Source organism: Ptychodera flava, chromosome 10, assembly GCF_041260155.1.
Source record: "Ptychodera flava strain L36383 chromosome 10, AS_Pfla_20210202, whole genome shotgun sequence".
Taxonomy (NCBI): Eukaryota; Metazoa; Hemichordata; class Enteropneusta; family Ptychoderidae; genus Ptychodera; species Ptychodera flava.
The window spans coordinates 30,755,837-30,775,204 of record NC_091937.1 but is presented as its reverse complement, the minus strand read 5'-3'; the positions used below and the strand labels follow the sequence as shown (position 1 = coordinate 30,775,204).

Sequence of the window (19,368 nt, the reverse complement as noted above, 5' to 3'; positions counted from 1 at the left end):
CCTGAAACGTGTCGGTGAACTTGACGATGATTTCTGACGTCTTGTCATGATCAGAGTGGTAAGCTTACAGCATTATGTCTAATTATGTGACTCAATTATTACGACAATGCTGAGAAAAATGCTACATGTAATTATGAAACTGAGTATCTACAAAAGCAGACAGGAGCTATTTTATCGTACCCTTCTATATGTTATCGTTCAATTTTTTGAACTCATATGTAAATATCGGTGATTTATTGGTGGAAAATGGACATTCGAGATTGACGGTGTTCGGGATGCCACTGTTGGGGATTCATGGTGTATTCAACCCAGCATTTTGGAAGAAGGTCGAAGCCTACGGACCAAGTTTCGACGAGGACTTGGCGTACTTTCGACACCGGCAGGAAGAGTTTGTCAACGAGTGCATTGATCCGCAGAAACTCCCCTCAGAGGACTATTCAGGGCAAGGAGGACGCGTTGGTTTTGAGAGAGAACGCGTCGGTGCTGTGTTGAGTATCTTACTATCGTGTGTTCACATTCATAACTGACCTGAAACTTAGGGCTTTGGAGGAAGACAACCCGGACAATCCGCGGCCGAAAACCCTGAGGGAATAGGGAGTTGAGAACATTGGACTTGGAAAAAGATTTTACAGCGCTAAAGAGACCAACAAATCTCAAACTGTACAGTAGCTTGTGTAGTAACTTGTTATCATATGATATGCACAGTGAAGGACTGTGCTCAAGATGAATATGAATGTAATATATAAATTGGTTTTATGATTGAACTCGTGATTAAATTCATGTTGATGTTAAAAAGGTGTCAACGTAGATTAACCCCTTGACTACCAAGGCCAATGTATTCCTATATACCAGGCCCCTTATGTAAATATTGATAAAATCTTGGGTGTGGTCATTGCAACAACATTGCTTAGAGTAAAAATTAAGTAAGTACCAATAAACCATATATTTTCTGAATCAGCATGAAATTTCCCACTTTCTCATACATAAGTTTTGTATTTTCAGGTCACGTGACTGGTCACATGACTCATCATGTGACCAGAGTTGGCAAAGAATATGCTTGGAAAGAATATTTGAAGCATCAGGACGTGTTTTGAATCCATAAAATGACTCAAATTTGAATACAGCTGTAATTTTCATAGCATTGTCTTTACATATATGTAACAATAACTACCCTTTACATTATTTATAGGTGTACCTGTGAAAATAATTTTGTCATAAAAGGCAGAGTAAATAATCACAAACATCAGCATTTGACATAATTCTGCATTTGAAAATCAACACATTTTATTTGTAAATACCTTCTTTATGTCTTCCATGCAGAAACATGCATCTAAAATGGCTATGATTTATCCAAAATTATTGACAACATTTAGGGAACAACATATCGCATGACCAATTACATGACCAGTCATGTGGCCAGTCATATTGACACTATAAAATTTAACTGGGTTATAGTAAAAATTATATTTCCTTCAGTTTCATTAACAGAATATTGCTGTTAATAGAACATATTTACATATGAATCATTTGTTTTCAATAAATAAACATTTCATTTCATTAAAAAAAAACCATAAAAAATATGCAAGTAAATGACATCAACTGCTTCTGGTAACTGTAAACAATCAGCGCGATGCTTCTGTGACCAGCTTGACCTTTTAGGGTCGAGGTCATGGGACACGATATTTGCTTCCGGATTTTGGCCGTACTCGGACGTGCGAGGGCGCAATAACATTCAGGCCAGGTCGGACTACATCTATAATAGTCGCGTTGCGTGCTGATGCCGAAATTACGGGATTTTAGGGACAAAAACGAAGCAAATACGCCTATTTAACTGTGCCGGATATTTCCGGCACTAAAGGTATATGGTAATTCAAAATGGCGCCGGATATATCCGGCGTGATGAGGATATGAGAGAGAGAGAGAGAGAGAGAGAGAGAGAGAGAGAGAGAAGAGAGAGAGAGAGAGAACACTCGTGTACGATCAATGATTTAATACTTTCCGACATGTTGTGTACCATTTTACTTTGTCCAAATACAGATAAAGGGGAAAGAACGGTTCAAACTTCTGTAAAATAAGCTTACTCTACCTTTCGGATTACAATTCCGGTATAGCTGGTAATGTGTGGCGCTCCTGCTTATGTGCTGAACAAATTCGTGTCAAAGTTGAAAAAATCAATGATGTAATCACAGAACGAGGACAACGCTCGGTGTGTTTCTTCAACGAAATAATTCCGTTCCGCAAACTTTCTGTTTAATGTTGTATTCTACTAAACTGTAAGCACATATAAGTCCTGCCCTGTATTTGAAATCCGTGTCAGTAATTGTAGGAATTCTTACAGTGGAGACAAGATTTTGAAAAGTACATTAAACAGTGTTAAAGAATCACAATGTTAAACTGTGTTGGTCAGTCAGCGATGACCGACTAAATGCTGCACAGTCATGGTATTGATTGTATTGCTGTTTGGGTCACGTGACTCAGAGTCCTTGCAATTCTCAGTCGCCTGTGAAGGAAAGCGAGCTGATTTGCATGTCGTTGTGACGTCATCTTTCGCAGCTTCAACTTTTACAGCTTCATCTTTCGCGTCTCCGGCTTCAAGAGCAGTGGCAACGTACTCGCTGGCTTCGCCCTCGGCATCTGATTTTATTGACACAGTCTTCACTTTGGTTTGTGCATTGCCAGGTTTATGTTTGGTCTTTCCGAGTCCGTTCGAGTCGAGGGCATTCGCTGGCTTGATTGTATTTTCGTTTGAATCACGTGATTCAGAGGCCTTGTTGGTTTCAGTCACCTGAACAGGAAAACGAGCCGATGGGCATGTTGTTGTGGCGTGATCCTTTGAAGCTTCGATATTTGCATCTTTGTCTTTCACATCTGAAGCTTCTAAGGCAGTGGCTACGTACTCTTTGGCTTTGACAGCGGTTTGTGGTTTTGTGATTTTAGAACTCTGTGCGCAGGCTTGTTCAACGGTGTTATCTTCTTTAGTTGCTGTGGTCTGTAGTTCACCGGAATGAACTTGACGTTTTGTCTGTGCAAGTTCAGATTTGGCTTTAGCAAGTTCGTCTTTAGTACTCTCTAGCTGTTTTTTAGCTTTCGTTACTTTGCCTTCAGTAATCCAGAGCTCATTTCTTGCATCTGTGAGTTCACTTTTAACATCAGAAAGTTTAGTTTGTGAACTCATAAGTTCATGTTCAGCTTTCGCTCTTTCAGCCTTTAAACTTTCCACTTCCTTCTTCAAATTTCAATGTCTGATTTTGTGGATATCTCAGCTTTCTCTTTGAGATGTTTCTGCACGTACTCTGGAGACCAGAAGCATTTCTTGCACAGGTGTTTTGCAGAAGGAATCTTTTCCCGATAGTACTTTCCATTCAGGAACTCATGCGTATATCTATCTTCTATTTTCTTTATTTTAATGTCGTCCCAACCGCTCACTGGTGGAAGGTCTTTTGAACAGTTGGAACAAATGACGCCCCCTATCTCTGCCGGCTCCTGGGTTGTGCAAAATATAAACCTAGAATCAGATTTTCATATCAAAGACACTGCTTCAGGTATTTTATACAGATTGAAGACAAACAGTATACATGTCGCAATATTGACACAATCAGATCAAAATGGAGTCACTCGACTGAACCAAAGTCCTTTATTATTTAGAATCAGTAAGCACTGAAATACCATTGTTTTGTGAACATGTTTACTATCGCCATCTCTGCATTCGTATGTCTGTGCTAATGCATACCTGCCTACCTACCTACCTACCCACCTACCAACCTACCTACTTCCTACCTACCTACCTACCTGCCTACCTACCTACACACAAGCATACATACATACATACATACATATATACATACATACTACATACATATATACATACATACATACATACATACATACATACATACATACATACATACATACATACATACATACATATAAATAAAAAAATGTCTAAATAACTTACATTTGAGTAAACACTTCCCATATTTCGCCAATTTATAGAGCGTTGATGAAGAGCAACCTGTGTGTAGCATAAAGATAACCGTATCATATGAATTATTGCAAATTTGAACCTGTAAAGATTGTCTTGAAATCTGTTTAGTCTTTCCCTCTCCCTTCTGTATAGGGTTTGAAGGAAGGAGTATGTCCCTTTGTCTACCGTTAAAATTTGTATTGAAATTACCAACTTTTCGACCCTACACAGGTCTTCTTCAGGGTCTAAAATATTATTAAACCATATTAAAGTGGCACTCCCACGTGGTAACATTTTTTAAACGCATTTTTAATGCCAATGGTCGATATTTGACGTGGCGACTGCGCGCGGATCGCGAGATATCGATTAAAACATATCCTCAAAAAAGCAAAAGTTTGAATTCCGGTGGCCCACCTAAATTTACCTTCCGAACATCGAACGTTCGGCACCGGGGGCATTGTCAACTAAGCTATGGAGTACGAGTCTATGCTGACGCTGCTGTACGTCACGGTACCACTCGCGTCGGTGATCGGTCATGCCCCCTGGGAGAAAGCTGAGTCTTACTGACTTGCCGAAAAAACAAAAAACAATTTGTGCTGATTCCACCAGAATTCGCATAGGTGACTAAGTGCGTTTGATACATAGCGGCCGCCGCGTGGTATGCATCGACGCATACCACGCGGCGAACCACACATAACTGTGTGGCAGACGACAAAATGTAGTCATCAGAGGCGGCTAATATTTTACACGTAAAAACAAATATTTATGTGGTATTGGTTAAAAATATAATACAACTGATTGAGAATAATGAAAACGACAAAAACTAAGGAGAAGTTTAAAAAAAAATCCTGAGGTTAAGGCATAATGCTGTATATAAAGTCTTTGCAGTGGGAGGTAAATTAATTGCGTCGTTCGAACTTATTATGGACTCCCTAGAATATCGTCAATCAGCACAACTAACAACAAACGTTCGGGGGATTTCGGGTCATAATGAGAAACGATCGTAAAACTTCGGAATGTGAAAATTAGGCTCCGGAAATGACATGTTTTATCGATATCTTGCGATCTGCATGTAGTCGCCACGTCAAATATCGACCGTTGGCATTAAAAATTGTGTTTTAAAATGTTACCAAGTGGGAGTGCCTCTTTAAGTTTTATTTGTTCCTCGTATAATTTTACTTGCTTTTACACCCACTTTTATAGCATTGTACTTTTGATTTATATCCTATCAGTTTAACAGAGCATCCGTTTCACTTCATATGGTTTTCAAATTTTAGATTCATGGTGCTCTCTCTCTCTCTCTCTTTCAGTTTCTTCATACTGTATATCCAGTTCTTTACCTAAATTTACGCTGTGTTTTTATCATATCGATTTCATAATTTAGACACTGAAGTAGACCTTCCGTGTGTGGTCGAAAAGATGGTATATAACGATTTTAACCGTAGACAAAGCATCTTGCTGTTTCCTTCAAACCCTATAATTATCTCAAGTCTATGTCTCCGTCAAAGTGTTGCATACACTGTAGTTGGACGGATTCTAGCCATATCTACGAAGTCTATGTATGTATGTATGTATGTATGTATGTATGTATGTATGTATGTATGTATGTATGTATGTATGTATGTATGTATGTATGTATGTATGTATGTAGGTAGGTAGGTAGGTAGGTAGGTAGGTAGGTAGGTAGGTAGGTAGGTAGGTAGGTAGGTAGGTAGGTAGGTAGGTAGGTAGGTAGGTAGGTAGGTAGGTAGGTATGCATGCATGCATGCATGCATGCATGCATGCATGCATGCATGCATGTATGTATGTATGTATGTATGTATGTATGTATGTATGTATGTATGTATGTATGTATGTATGTATGTATGTATGTATGCTTGCATGCATGTATGTAACGCTTTTCAAAATGCTTTTGGATCTTGAAGGCATCCAACTACGTATAGACCATGGTACTGCGTACAGTGATTAATGTACACGGCAAAAAACATCCGTTCCTGTAACTAAGCATGTAACTCATAAGTTACATACTCATGAACCAGACCCGCGTCAACAAGGACCATGCACTCACGGTTGTAACGCTCACGCTCAGTGATTACATTTCCATGAACAACTCATGATAAAAATGTAAGAAGTTGCAGCCGATATTTTCTTTATCCTGAAGACAGTGTAACAGAGATAGTTGACGCAAACTACCAGAATGTGCCTCTGGGACAGGAATTCGTACACTAAATACTGTTTTGGTCTTTCACTTGGGTGGGGGAGGGGCTTATTTTGAAGCCCATTGAATAAACAAACGTTTTGCCTACCAAGTTTTGTGATAATCGAAAATCGCATTTTTCATGATAGAGTTCACACAGGGGCATAAGCTTTCAAAGACGTGAAGTCTCCTTCATCAGATGCAAGGGGAATGAAAAATTGAAGCAGAAAGTGACAGAAAATTCTGAGTGAAAATTTCAGAAAATTCAGTAATTCAGAGAGGACATTTTTACTCAGAATGTTCTGCCGCTTTTAGCTTTAATTTTTCATTCCACCCTTGAATCTGATAAAGGAGACTACACGTCTGTGGAAGCTTATTCTCCGGCAACATTTAGTTCATCATAGCATGCTACCAAAGCTTAGATTAATTCAGAACAAAAGTACAGAAACATCAAAATTTCAGTTACTGACCCTTGGAAGTTTAAATCTACATTAGAGATGAACTGAGGTTCTCAAACTTGTTTCCAGACAGCTACATGTACACTCATCTTCTTCATTATCTGTACCACCAGCTTCTGTAACAACTCTTCGATTTTCAGTTAAATCCAACTGCTTCTTCTTGTCATCGACTGATTAAAATAAAAAAAGCCTAACCCTCATATCCTGAAACAATACAGTGTATACTTTACGATGTTTAACTGATGTTTTACATGCGATTGTCTCTACTAAAAGACATGTGTTAGCTGTGATTACGCAGCGGTACCACTATGCAAGGCGTATCGATCACGCTCAGGTCAAGGGTTATCACTACAGTTGTGTTGCGATGACCCTTGACCCGAGTGAGATCGATCTATAGGATATGGCCAAAAGTACCACAGCGTATTCACTGCTAGTTGTTGGTAAAGCAGCCACTGAAAGAAATAGCTATTTCAGAGTACAATACAATTAATTTCAAAGGATAATAATGCAGATGCTTCATAATCTAACACATTTTACTGTTTTGGAGAGAAAACTTACCCTTTCTGGTTCTGCTTCCGCACGATCACGACTTCAGGGTGCGCTTACAAGAAAAATGTCGCAACTTTCATTTTGATGCATCTTGGGATAGGAAAAGGCACCAAACTTGAACACCAAGTGTTTAGGAGTAGAACGCCTCTTGCACGCCGATGGTTAAATTAAAACGTTCATGGTGGTTATTTGATTTTCTTTTCAAAATTTCAAAATTTCAACCGGTAATAAACGTGTAAAATTATTTTGTATACTTCCTTTTCTAGAAAAAAAATGCTTTCAGCAATTGTAGACCGGAAATATTTTTCACTTAATGTGAAATTCGTTACACCAAAATCCGCGTAAATTCAATATAACCATTTTAAAGTAAAAAACACGAAAGATTGTTAACTGTTTCACAGTATTGTAAAATTTCTGTGATGCTGAGTTTTTGAACACTTGAAGGAGATGGTTGTTAACACATCGTCTTCAGGTTTAGAACATCACTGTTAATAATATGAACACTAGTGTTACCTATATGAATACTAGCCTCAGCATGCGCATCCTTTCAGATATCGCAAAGGATTTTTAAGCATTGCACATATTGCGGATATTTTAGGGTAACGACAGGAGAAAGGAGAATTCGGATGACACTGTGTTGCTTGGAGCCTTATCATTTCAATCGTGTTCAGTCGTCCGTTATATAGCCAAACATTGTTGCTTTTACCAGGGTTTTGGAAAATTCAGGGTTCTGCGTGTGTACTCACCTTGTTCAATACTTCAGTATTCCGAGATCACTTAAATTAAAACCAGTTTTGGAAGTGTGGTGAATTGCAATATGGTGGCCTCGGCTGCATTCGCCTCGCTGCTGGTCGTAAAAGAGTCTTTTCATAGATTTAACAGATTTTTTTTTCTTTCAGTTTCAGGGATTGTCGTTTTTAATGCAAAATGTCAACCCACGCTTTTAACTTGCCAACTTGTTTATATTCATTTGGGGTGACTTGCGTCATGTAACTAATAATTAACGTGGACGAACCTATGTGTGAATAAAGATAAGCATAGGCCCTACACTTTGCCGATCACATCCTTCCTCATTTCATGTAAACACAGTAAACAACTTTCCGTTGATATCAATGTTCTTTACCTGTTAGCCCTTACATGGGAAGTTCTGGTGAGAATCACTCGACTGTTATATATAATAGACCGTTTCTTTGGTTAGAGACTCTGCTGCTCGTCGGCACGTTAGCATATCATATGGACAACGGGTGGAATATTTACAACATCCCTGGAGATCGAGCGTACCTGCGCAAAGGGAGCTTTAATGTGTCTATAACAAAGACGGCGCATCGATTGCGTCCTCTAGGTTTACTCTTTTGCAAAAAAATATGTCTGGATGAAATCCAAATAAATATACTCTTGTAACCTTATACCATGACAACGCAAAAAGAGCCAGTGTCAAGGACGATTACAAATAACACGTGTCGGACCGGTGCAGTTGTCGATGCTTTCTGACTGCTTGTCATTTAATATCAGGGTGGTGGTAAGCTTAAACCATTATCTCTTAAAGATGTGACGTCATAATTATGACAAAGCTGCTACAAGTATTTATAAGACAGAGCATTTACAGAAGCAGACAGATTCTAATTTTATTGTAGCAGTTTTTACTATCGGTCATTTTTTGAACTCATGTGTAAATATTTGTGATTTATTGTACGATGATTCTTTTAAAGCAGTCTAGCCCACTACACTGTAACAAATACCCTTCCAGATTGGGTAAGGCTGGCAACCTTCAAATTGGACTTGTAGTGTCCCTGCCATAATCATATGTTTGGAAAATGAATATTCGGGATTGATAGTGTTCTGCGTGCCACCGTGGTGCGAGTAAAATATATTTATTGTCCTTTATTTACTGCCTGAAATCGAGTGAAAATCTACAAAGCAGAGCCAGAAATATCTCAGCGTCACCTAATAGTGCATTGGCATCAGGGTTTAAATTCACTGACATTACAGTGCAAAGAACTTTTTCCATCAATGTAAATTAAACACTGATATAGAACAATAAAATCTTGATTGACCTGTCTACCTGTATAAGTAGTATGCGCCTCGAAAGTAAAAAGTTACACTTTTGCTCAAGCTTTCCTCAAGGAATATTTCAACAATTCTCTTTCAAAATCGAGAATAAACCTCGGGGTCACCGTGCGAATGTTTGTACTACAGGAACAAGTTACCCAAGATTCGCCGATATTTAAAATTCAAAATGACTGCCATCCCTGTGTTAACTCATGGAGAAAAATTAAATTTTCGATTTTCGAAAAACTATGACGGTGAAAAGTTTTCTTACGCCAAGAGCTTTAAAGTGAGCCACCACAAGTGGTAGATCAGAAAAGAATTGTGAAAGTTTGAGAGTCTGAATATCTGTCCCCGAGGCGCATTCTACCTCAACGAAAAGGTTTAGGCTACGCTCAAACTATCGTACTGCCGGAGCATATGTCCGTCAGTCTCCGTAATAGTCCTTCTTGTGAACAAAACTACTGGTACTGTCGCTGACAAAATAAAGGCAAAGGTTACATAATATTAAACACTTTGCACTTCACGTGTAATGACTTGAATGACATACGCAGATTGGTTAGAAATGGAGAACTTGTCGGCTATTTGTCAAACTCAATGATCACATTATTGCGGTATTGTTTCTATGAGTGATAATGTCCCTGTGTTCAGTGACAAAACACTTTTCAGATTATTTACATACGAAGATTGAAAGGACAAACTATAACTATGAAGAGATAAAAATACTGCAATATATTACCAAAAGATTGAAATTACTTCGAAGACATTAAAAAGTATTTATGGACTTCATGGCTGACACTGTAAATGTTCAAGTTAATACTTACAATCCTGGGATCCGACATTTTTCTCCTCTAAACCATCAACAATTTCCCATACTTGTGTTATTATCCGTGCTAAACTGATTGCAATCTTTAAAATGTCAATCTGCATACTACCTTTAGAATTTGTCAAGTTATAATTTCATGTTATTTCGTTGAAAAATAAACAGACTACATATGCAATTTTTTAAACTATTCAATAGACTTGAAATAACAGATTTTTGCCGACCCTCATGCTAGAATACGTGTCGTGAAGTTTGTTTGTTTGTTTGTTTTTGCATTACTGTACAACAGCGTAGTGAATGTCAGACTTTGTGCACAGTTCTGCAAGGGCCTTGGCTTTCATAGCGTCGGCCGCTGCCTTTAAGGCTTCGGCTTTCGCGGCTTCAGCCATCGCCTGGGCTCGGGCAGCTTCGGCTTTTGCAACTTCGGCGTTCGCTCGGGCTATCTCGGCTTCGGCCTTTGCGGCTTCGGCTTTCTCGGATTCACGCCTTTTCAAGATGTGGTCCGGAGTCCAGAAACATGTGTGGCACACGTGCTTCGCAGTAGGAATCTTCTCCCTGTAGTACGCACCACGGAGGAACTCGTGAGTCGGTTTACCATAGATCGTTTTTATCTTAATGTCACGCCAACCCCTAATTTCTGGCAGATCTTTGCCACATTTGGAACAAATGGCGCCCGCCACCTCCATTGGTTCCTAGGTGACAAGAAAGGCGGGAAAATACAAAGAATGTTAGGCGTTCAAAATCCAGTCGTTTGACAGGCAGAAATTGACGAACATTTGCACATGAACACATTGTCAGAGAATGTATAGAACTCTAGATATAATATCATTAATTGTTTGTTTGTTTGTTTGTTTTTGTCCTTAATTTCATTTATCAACGGCCAGTAAATAACAAAAATATTTCAAGAAAATTAAGGTCCTGATTGCGATTCTTTTTTTAAAATGCGCCTGATCAATGCATATTGAATTTGTACCACATTAGCAAAAGTAAGCAAGTACGCAAAAGCTTCTCTCGCACCTTGTCTGCGTGTACCCCGACGTCTTGCTTACTGATGGGCTTTCTGCGCCCACAAATTCTGTATGCTGTCTATTTTGATGCCTTTCTTTTCAGTCTGTCTTTGCGTCAGTCAGTTTGTTAAAACTTTGGTCGTCTGTCTGTATCTCTAACTCTCACTGTCTTCGTGTGTTTCTGTCCATAGTCACCAACGTTGGCAGAAGGACGAACATTAATTGCTTAAACCAGCAGTAATATATCTAAAATGTTGTTGATTTAGTGGTCAAATAAAGTTGAATGTCACAGAGTATTGAGATTTTTTAAAGATTTCAAAACAAATTATCTCACAAAACCTTTTAAAAATCAAAATTTTACGCTATGCTGAAACATAGGACGTGAGAATTTTAATTAACCTTACGTAATATCTATTAAACAATTCATGTTTTTTTAAATTTGTTCGTCTGTCCGTCTGCCCTTTGTCTCAATACCCAGCAAATATTAATCGCATTTGTTTGAAACCTGATTTGCATAACCAGTTTTTTATTAACCGTTTCTTCTGCCGAAGGAATTTGCACCATAGACTGAAAGATCCGTCGCTCGAAGACGCTTTAGAGGGGGAGCGTAGAGAGCGCCCTCGAGCGACGGATCATTCATTCCACATACGTGGTGTCAAGGAGAATGTATACTATAAGTTTTACCCGATGTCTGACTGAAGTTTAGGCACATCAAATTTTAGTAGAGCCATAGTATAGAAGGATGCAGGCTTCAGTGAAAAGAAATTGTGTTCGTATATTGTTGAATCCGTGAATATCAATCTATTTCTCTGTAAGGATACATAAATACACTTTTCACTTTTTCGGGATCTTTTACAGCAGTCTTCCGGCAGTTATATGGACAAGCATCATCGAGTTTGAAGAGATAATCATGTTTTATTACAAATCTGCTTACCGTCACAAGAATTTTTCCTCTGAATCTACTTCCGAGTTAAATAGCAATGGTGTCTTCTCGAAGAAATTCGATTGATATTAACAAGAAAAATAACGATGCATTGTTAAGCGTTTGTCAAAGATTTTTTAACATGTAACCTACCTGTGACTGGACGCAGCCCATAGTTTAACTCTTACTGCTGAGTTCTGATGGCGCAAGTATTTTTTTCCGCCCTGATGAAATTGATCAAGAATTGAAAGAAAAAGATTGTATTAAAATGGCTAGAATGTCGATAATCCATTATGAAGGTCTGTTCTCCCGCGAGAACTTTCAAAGGGGGGGGAGGGTTGCCTGAGATCCGAAAATACTTATACTCTCCTATGGTTTGAAGAAAGCCTATGTCGAGAATTTACATTCTGACCTGTTTTCTAATATGTTGGTGTTTCCAAATTGGACCCTTGACACTGACGTTTTTGACCCTTTCTCAGATCTAAAAAGTTATCCGAAGGGGGCCGATAATTTGTCTTTATGACAAATAAAACCCATGATGCAGATGCGCCTCAGTTTAGCAGGAACTCTAAGTAATTAAACCCTTCTGAAAGCCCTGGTCACGTCGGTAGCCACTCCAATCGTTACACCTCTAAATATAAGCATTTATGGCTCTTTCGGGTATGCTACTGTGATTCCTATGGCGACTCTGTCAAATATTTATGGGCAATATATTGTCAATCATAAACTAACATAGACACAAGTTTGAGATAAAAATGGCGTCATCGATATCGTCCCATTCTACCTGACGGATGTAGAGCTCAAGGGATGTTTTGAAAAGGTGTGATTTGGGACCAAGAAATCAAATAGGTCAACCGGGAACTCTACATCAAAAATTTATAGTTGAATCACATATAATTCATTCTTCCAAGCTCAATGGCCGCGGTTATAGGTTGGTGGTCGCGTTAGCGCCAGTGACCTAGATATCATTGAACATCTTTGGCCTTGACGCATGTCATAGAAAGAACGTTTGTATGAATTTTTAACATTAATTACTCCCAGTAAACGGAGATTTCTGAATGACTGTGTCATATTCGTGACTGTTGGCGAGTATGCGCTGATCATCCATGTTATAATTTCCAGCCATCGACTTCCGGTGCGGTTGGCGATGTCTCCGACATACTCTAAAAAGACCGAAAAATGCAACGGCAGACGACAATCGAAAACAGTTTCGATCTCACGTAAATCATTTGGATCGAACAACATATTGATTGATTCCGACGTCTGACTGCGTAAATGAACCTTAAAAACTGTAATGGACTCACCACTGATATCGACGTCTCCTGTTCAATCACTCTGTTAACTCGTATTGATCGTGTTGTTGTTGTGACGTGCCTAGTCATACGCCCTACATCGGAATACGTCATAATCTAAAGTCCGTCTCTACGCCCTGGGCTGGTTGACTGTCCCTGATATAGATTGACCCTCAGACGCCGCGCCTGGCTTTTCTCGACAGCTGAGTTACTTGCTGGCCACTGATTTTTGGGGTGGACCATTTGATATCCCGGGGGTCTGGAAGATTAAAAAAAAACAGGGAATATCAATGAAATCAGCGAAAGGGGGCTCAGGAAAAAACAAAGATGGATAACCAAGGTGAAACGAAGGAAAAATCCATCAAAATTTACTTTCTTGAACACATTTTTTTAATTTTCAGTACGCCCTTCTGGCGCATATTGAAGAATGTGTCAGATACACAATGGTTCTTTGGCCAAACACATTTGGGGAGTGCTATATTTAGATTTTAATGTCTTCCTCATATAGCTCGATCCCAAGGCCATAATTGTGGTCAGTACATGTAGCAATGTGGTTTTATGATATGGAGAAACATGGCGAGACACCGGTGAATCGATAGTGCTTTGACCCTGGTCATGTGATCTGGATCCCCTGGAGAACAGTCTATATGTTACAGTGATTTGTCTTAAGGGAGCGTCATTATTTACGGCCTGAGGGAGGTGAGAGGAATGTTGAGGTGGGTCACTCAAAAAATTGAAAACTTCAAGGGGGTTACTCAAAATGTAGAGAGGGGGGTTACTCAAATTTTTGTGCGAAATAAATTGAAACACCTCTCAGATTGCACATACCAATTTCTCAAAATGTTCGTGCTCTCCCCCTTGGGGTGTTCTAACATTTTTACTAGTAAAAGAAAAATTGAAAATACCTCCCAGATTGCACCAGACTGCACCATTGCACACATCAATTTCTCGAAATTTTCCATGGAAGATAGGGACAGCCCTCTGACACTTCCCCCCTCAGCATCTCGCGTGTTCTTCCCCTTATACATTCAAATTCTGTAATAATAAATAATGATGGCTCCCTATCCCTAACGGTGTTTCGGAACTAAAGTGCGGTTAATTCATCAGTCGCTCGCATTGTTTTGTTTTTCCACATGTTAGTTAGATGGTAAATGGTAAGTACATGTACAAGTATTGTGTTCACTTATTATCTAATGTGCAAAATTTTACTCCACACACAGTAGAGGACTGTACATTTGTTGTTGGGGAAAAGTATCCAAATAAGGAGTGCGAGAAAAAAGTTACCAGTAGTCAGAGAGTGAAAAAAAAGTTGAACAGTGGATCAGGTACGAAAAAAAAATGCAACCTCTTAAGTATTCCAGACCCCCAGGATATGGTGCACCCCTTAATCCTTCAATTTATTATATGTTTTGATACTTGTATATGTCAACAGACTTGGAGCAGATCTATCTCTGATACTACGTCCTACATTCCATGCATTTGGTTGGCATCTTACAAAGGCTAGCAACAGGGCTCTTAGACCTATCACAAAATCGTAAATCTCCTGAGCTGGCACATCTTTGGTGCAAAGCGTTTCTTATAGAACGCCACCATTTTCGCACCGTGTTGAACAGACAACACGAAGCTTATAGACGACGGGGACAAACAGACAGCGACACATTCAATTTTCTGCGCAAATTTTTGCATTGAGGCAAGCTTTCATGAGACAGTTTATTATTATATACCGAATCGCATGCCATACGAAATATCTCAGGAAATCCCCCACCTTTTCGGGGGGGGGGGCTTAGAGAGCGCCCTCTAGCGATGGATCTCTCAGTCTAATTAGTCTTGAGTTTCAATGGACATAAATTTTTTGCTTCAGTTGTAATCTTTACCGATACATGTACTTGTCTTAAAAAATGGCCATAATTTCTCCACAAGTTTCAAAAATTCAACAAAAGCGTGGACGAGCGAAGGATTTTGACATTAAATGTGTCCAACTATCTCTGTTTATCAAAGAAAGACATTCTAACCTGGGCTAAGAAAGTAATCCATTATGGATTCAAATATGGCCAATTTGCAAAAGATTACATTTCAGTGTGTTCATCTGTAGACTTGTTTTAACGTTGAAAGTATCTGCAAAGAATAACATCAATTTCTGGGTTATCAGTGCTTTATATTTGCGATCAACTTATGAATATGAAATGATTGTCACGTGAAACAGAGTGTAGTTGTCCAAAAGTACCCATGCAAGTTTTTGCGTAATTATCTCTTTATACCATTCGGCATCGGAAAGACTTGTCCTCTGTCCATATGCATTGTTTTTCGTTCATTGTCAATTTCGTCAACAGCTAACAAATGACGCAATGTATCTTGTTTTTTTATGACCGAATCTTTCGAAACGCCGGCACAGTTTCTCCGATCTGTATCTTCTTACTATGTGTTGTTTTGCCCCTGAGTCCAAAAACACTTCTTGCACAAATGCTTTGCAGTGGGGACCTTCAATCTGTAGTACTTTCCGCCGAGGAATACGTGCGTCTCTTTACCGTAAATTGTCTTGATTTCAATGTCGCCCCAACCACTGACACCGGGAAGCTCCGTCTTACATCTGGAGCAAAAAACACCCCCAACTTCCGAGGGTTCCTATATAACAAAAAACAGGAACTTGATTGAACTAAGGGCGATTGGTTGGACATAGGATCAATTTTGAATATTCGTTTCACCCGAACTACGGTGATCAGCCTAAGTTTATTATTGAACAATGAGAATACCAACAGAATCGGGCATGTCTGATCACATTTGTGAAACACCAAATAGACGGCAGCAGGCTTTCAAAAATATCAATTTTTTATCACTTTTACATGAACAAGATGATATTTGCCTTATATTACACAACTCATATTATTGATCTTTTTTGTTCCCTGAAATGGGCACAATTTTTTTCACACACTGAGTGCTAATACAAATGTATGAGTTCAGATGAAGAAATTTCAATCCTTTGCCTCTACCCATTGGCAATAATAGGCAGTACCATGTCGCCAAGCACATCCATGTTCGGGAGCTTCTTCGATGCTGTAAGTTCGATTATTTATTAGTTATTTATTTATTTGTTTATTTGCTCATCAACAGTGCAATAAGGCAGCCACTTACAGATGAGAAAATTAAAGAAAAAAGGAAAAAATACACTAAAATTTAAACAAACATACGGGACATATCGTTCTTCATAATGCATTAAACATGCAAATAATTAAACGAAGCACGCCATCTCTTAATTATTACTCACGTCAGAATAAATTCCTCCCATAGTTTTGTCCTTGACAGAGCTCTGGATCCGGGGATGAACTTCTAAATCAGTTCACCTTGTGCCCTGAAAATAGTCAAAATTAGAATACTTATATAAGCACCCATTATTACGGTTTGTCTTGTCAACTGTACCATATTTTAAAACTACACACAAGTGTTTACAAAATGTGGTGCTGATAGTACGTGGGCTGGAGGGGCCCACCGTGCACCCCCACCTCATAAACCTACTACTCAGATATTTTTTTTGTTCTTTAGGATCTGCTGAATTAGAAAAAAAAATTAACATTGGATATTTTGGTATGCAGTACCTCTCTGGGCTGCGTTTTGATTTGCATGGACTGCGAAAAATGGCCAAAATTGGGTAGGGGTAGGAGTACTATATCCTCCCTTAGATTAAGTAAACTAGCATTAAAAAAAAACATAAACCTTAAATTTTTGGAAAGCTCGGACACAGCTCGTTATAAGGAACACCAACTTTAGCAAAATAAATTTGTGTACATAGAAAAGGACGACTTTAAAATGACATTTTTGACAAAACGTTTTACCCAAAATACCAGCGTTTGCTGTTTAGATTATTTATTCCTACATATCAATCAAGAAAATGTGAGGTGCATATATTTTTTACAGCCCCCCCCCCACACCAGCAAAAATTTTAGTGGCCCCCATCACCGGCAACAAAATTTTTGTGCCCCCCTCCCCAAAAAAGAAAGATTACATAGGTACAAAGTTGTACACATATATATAATCCTTATAACTTTTAATATATGCTTTAGTGAAAACAACGTTCTTGCATTCTTGAAATAAATAATAAACAAATAAATATATAAATAATAAACAAACAAAATAACATATGTTCAAGCTTAACTACTTGTAACACCTACAGCTACTTTTCAGTATTGTGTTGTGTTTCCTGTGTGTCCACTACGTATTCTAGTTCTTCCTAGAGCATGATGAAATAACCAGTTTCAACCTAGCCTCTGTATCATTACCAACCATTATTATTGTTTACAAATGAAGTCAATTTTCAATAATAATATTGCTCATTTTACACATAACAACTGTATTGTGAGGTTTAAGACTTGGTATTTCATCATGCTACAAGAAGTTTAACAAGGAACTCCAGCTTCAACAAGGAACAAAAATGCTGAAAAATATTCTCTGTCATGATGTAAAATATTTTGGTGGCCCACCCCTTACCTTCCCTGGAATTTTCATGGCCCACCCCAAGAACACTCATTTTTTTTCGTGGCCCCCATTTTCTCTTCCGCCCCCCCCCCCCCCCCACTGCCGTCAATTGTGCTCGGTCCCCAAATAGGCGATTGACTACGCTCTGTTCTGCAAAAGTCTGTTGACCTTCACGCGTTCCCAAAAGCTAAAAAATAAAGAGATAACACATTTGTTTCTCGGAGATCTAAACATTTATTGATAGAGCTAGTGTTTTGACAGGATACCTACACCATTACACAAATACGCCGGCGAAGAACTCTCTCAACAATGTGGACTCTGTTGATATTCTGCTTTTATTGGAAATTTATACATATTTTGACTTTTATATGCAAGAGAAAAACTGAGAAGCCACGCTAAAAAGTTTTAGAAATTAACGTTTGGTAAAAAACCTAAATTACTTTGATTTGTCACGATAAACTGTCGATAACTGCAGTATTATTTGTTGTGTGCCACCGCATTCGATATCAAGACAATAGGGAAAACAAAACGTAAAAGATTTACTTACCTGTCGCGGCATGTATCGTGTAGAGTAGCTGTGTGACGTGCTGCTTTTTCCGTAGCACTTTTTGGTCCTACGCCACCTATTGCATTACAATGTATGTCATTTAGCTCTGACGTCACGCTCGGACGAACAGTCGAACAATATGAATGTCTGTGTATCTTGAACTTTACGTGGGCAAGGTACAAAGAATGCGCCTAAGTTTCAAAGTTCAGAGTCTCTTCGTATACTGTTATTGAGCAGTAAAATTTAAATATTTCTCTTATATCTCTCTTTATTTATAACCAAGTCTATCAGTGCTTCAAACGTGCAGGTGCGCGTGCGTGGCACTACGATTATTTATTTGGATTTCCGTGTTGCCACAGTTTGCGACACAAATATTCGACCTAAATCAAATCGAAACAGACGATTCTCTAAATTATACTTTTTTTAAGGTATGTACAAACTTAAATCAAACCGTCGAACACCATGCTCTTGTATACGGCGCCAATAGTCTTCAAAACAACATTTTCCAGTTTATATTAAAATCTCAAATAGGTTTTTTAAATCTACCGATTCCTCAGACCAGGATGTTGAGGTCATGTTTTGTTTAAGTAGTACAGTTGCTTTCAGGAACAAGTCAAACACAATGCACGTGTTCAAATTGTTAGAAATATGTTATTCTTCTAATAATTTTCTCAGTCTATCTTGTTCAGAAACAAGGATTAAGATTTCCCGGCTCCTTTGTTAGTGTCTTTCTTAAAGACACACCCATGACACTCATAACCAGCTGTAGAGATATCTTTCTTGCAGTAAACTCTGCCAAGATACTCCCCTGTTGGATCTCAAATGCATCTCTGAAACAATACAAATAATGATATTTTGAAGCACAATACACTTAATGCAGCTTGACGTAGGCATGTGACAGTAAGTCAACATAAGAAATCAGGGAGGACTTCTATTATTTAAAATGACCAATTGATTGTTTGTTTATTGTTTATTATTTACATATGATGTTACAAAATGCTGAACATTGAATAACATTTAATTTTATACAAGTTTGCTTGCTGTTGATGAATTAGATATATTTAGAATCTTTTTATCATTTTCATTAAATTTTGAA

At 38.5% G+C, this 19,368-nt stretch overlaps 2 protein-coding genes across 2 annotated transcripts; both read right to left on the bottom strand.

Annotated features, from left to right (window-relative positions):
- Positions 1–1,993: 1,993 nt before the first annotated feature.
- Positions 1,994–6,789, bottom strand: LOC139141473 (peptidoglycan DL-endopeptidase CwlO-like). Its single transcript, XM_070711076.1, has 3 exons — positions 6,632–6,789; positions 3,956–4,012; positions 1,994–3,483 (listed from the first exon to the last, which is right to left on the bottom strand). The coding sequence occupies exon 3, from the start codon at positions 3,173–3,175 to the stop codon at positions 2,408–2,410; it is 768 nt and encodes a 255-aa protein (XP_070567177.1). The 5' UTR covers positions 3,176–3,483; positions 3,956–4,012; positions 6,632–6,789; the 3' UTR covers positions 1,994–2,407.
- Positions 6,790–9,023: 2,234 nt separating this feature from the next.
- Positions 9,024–13,365, bottom strand: LOC139142493 (uncharacterized). The gene is made up of 3 exons (XM_070712435.1): positions 13,271–13,365; positions 12,120–12,190; positions 9,024–10,729 (listed from the first exon to the last, which is right to left on the bottom strand). The coding sequence occupies exons 2-3, from the start codon at positions 12,138–12,140 to the stop codon at positions 10,313–10,315; spliced, it is 438 nt and encodes a 145-aa protein (XP_070568536.1). The 5' UTR covers positions 12,141–12,190; positions 13,271–13,365; the 3' UTR covers positions 9,024–10,312.
- Between the last annotated feature and the right edge of the window lie 6,003 nt (positions 13,366–19,368).

Coding starts and splice junctions, on each gene's coding strand:
- LOC139141473 (XM_070711076.1), bottom strand. CDS start 3,175: ATGAGTTCACAAACTAAACTTTCTGATGTTAAAAGTGAACTCACAGAT.
- LOC139142493 (XM_070712435.1), bottom strand. CDS start 12,140: ATGGGCTGCGTCCAGTCACAG. Junction 10,730..12,119: donor TGGGCTGCGTCCAGTCACAG/GTAGGTTACATG, acceptor CTTGTCACCTAG/GAACCAATGGAGGTGGCGGG.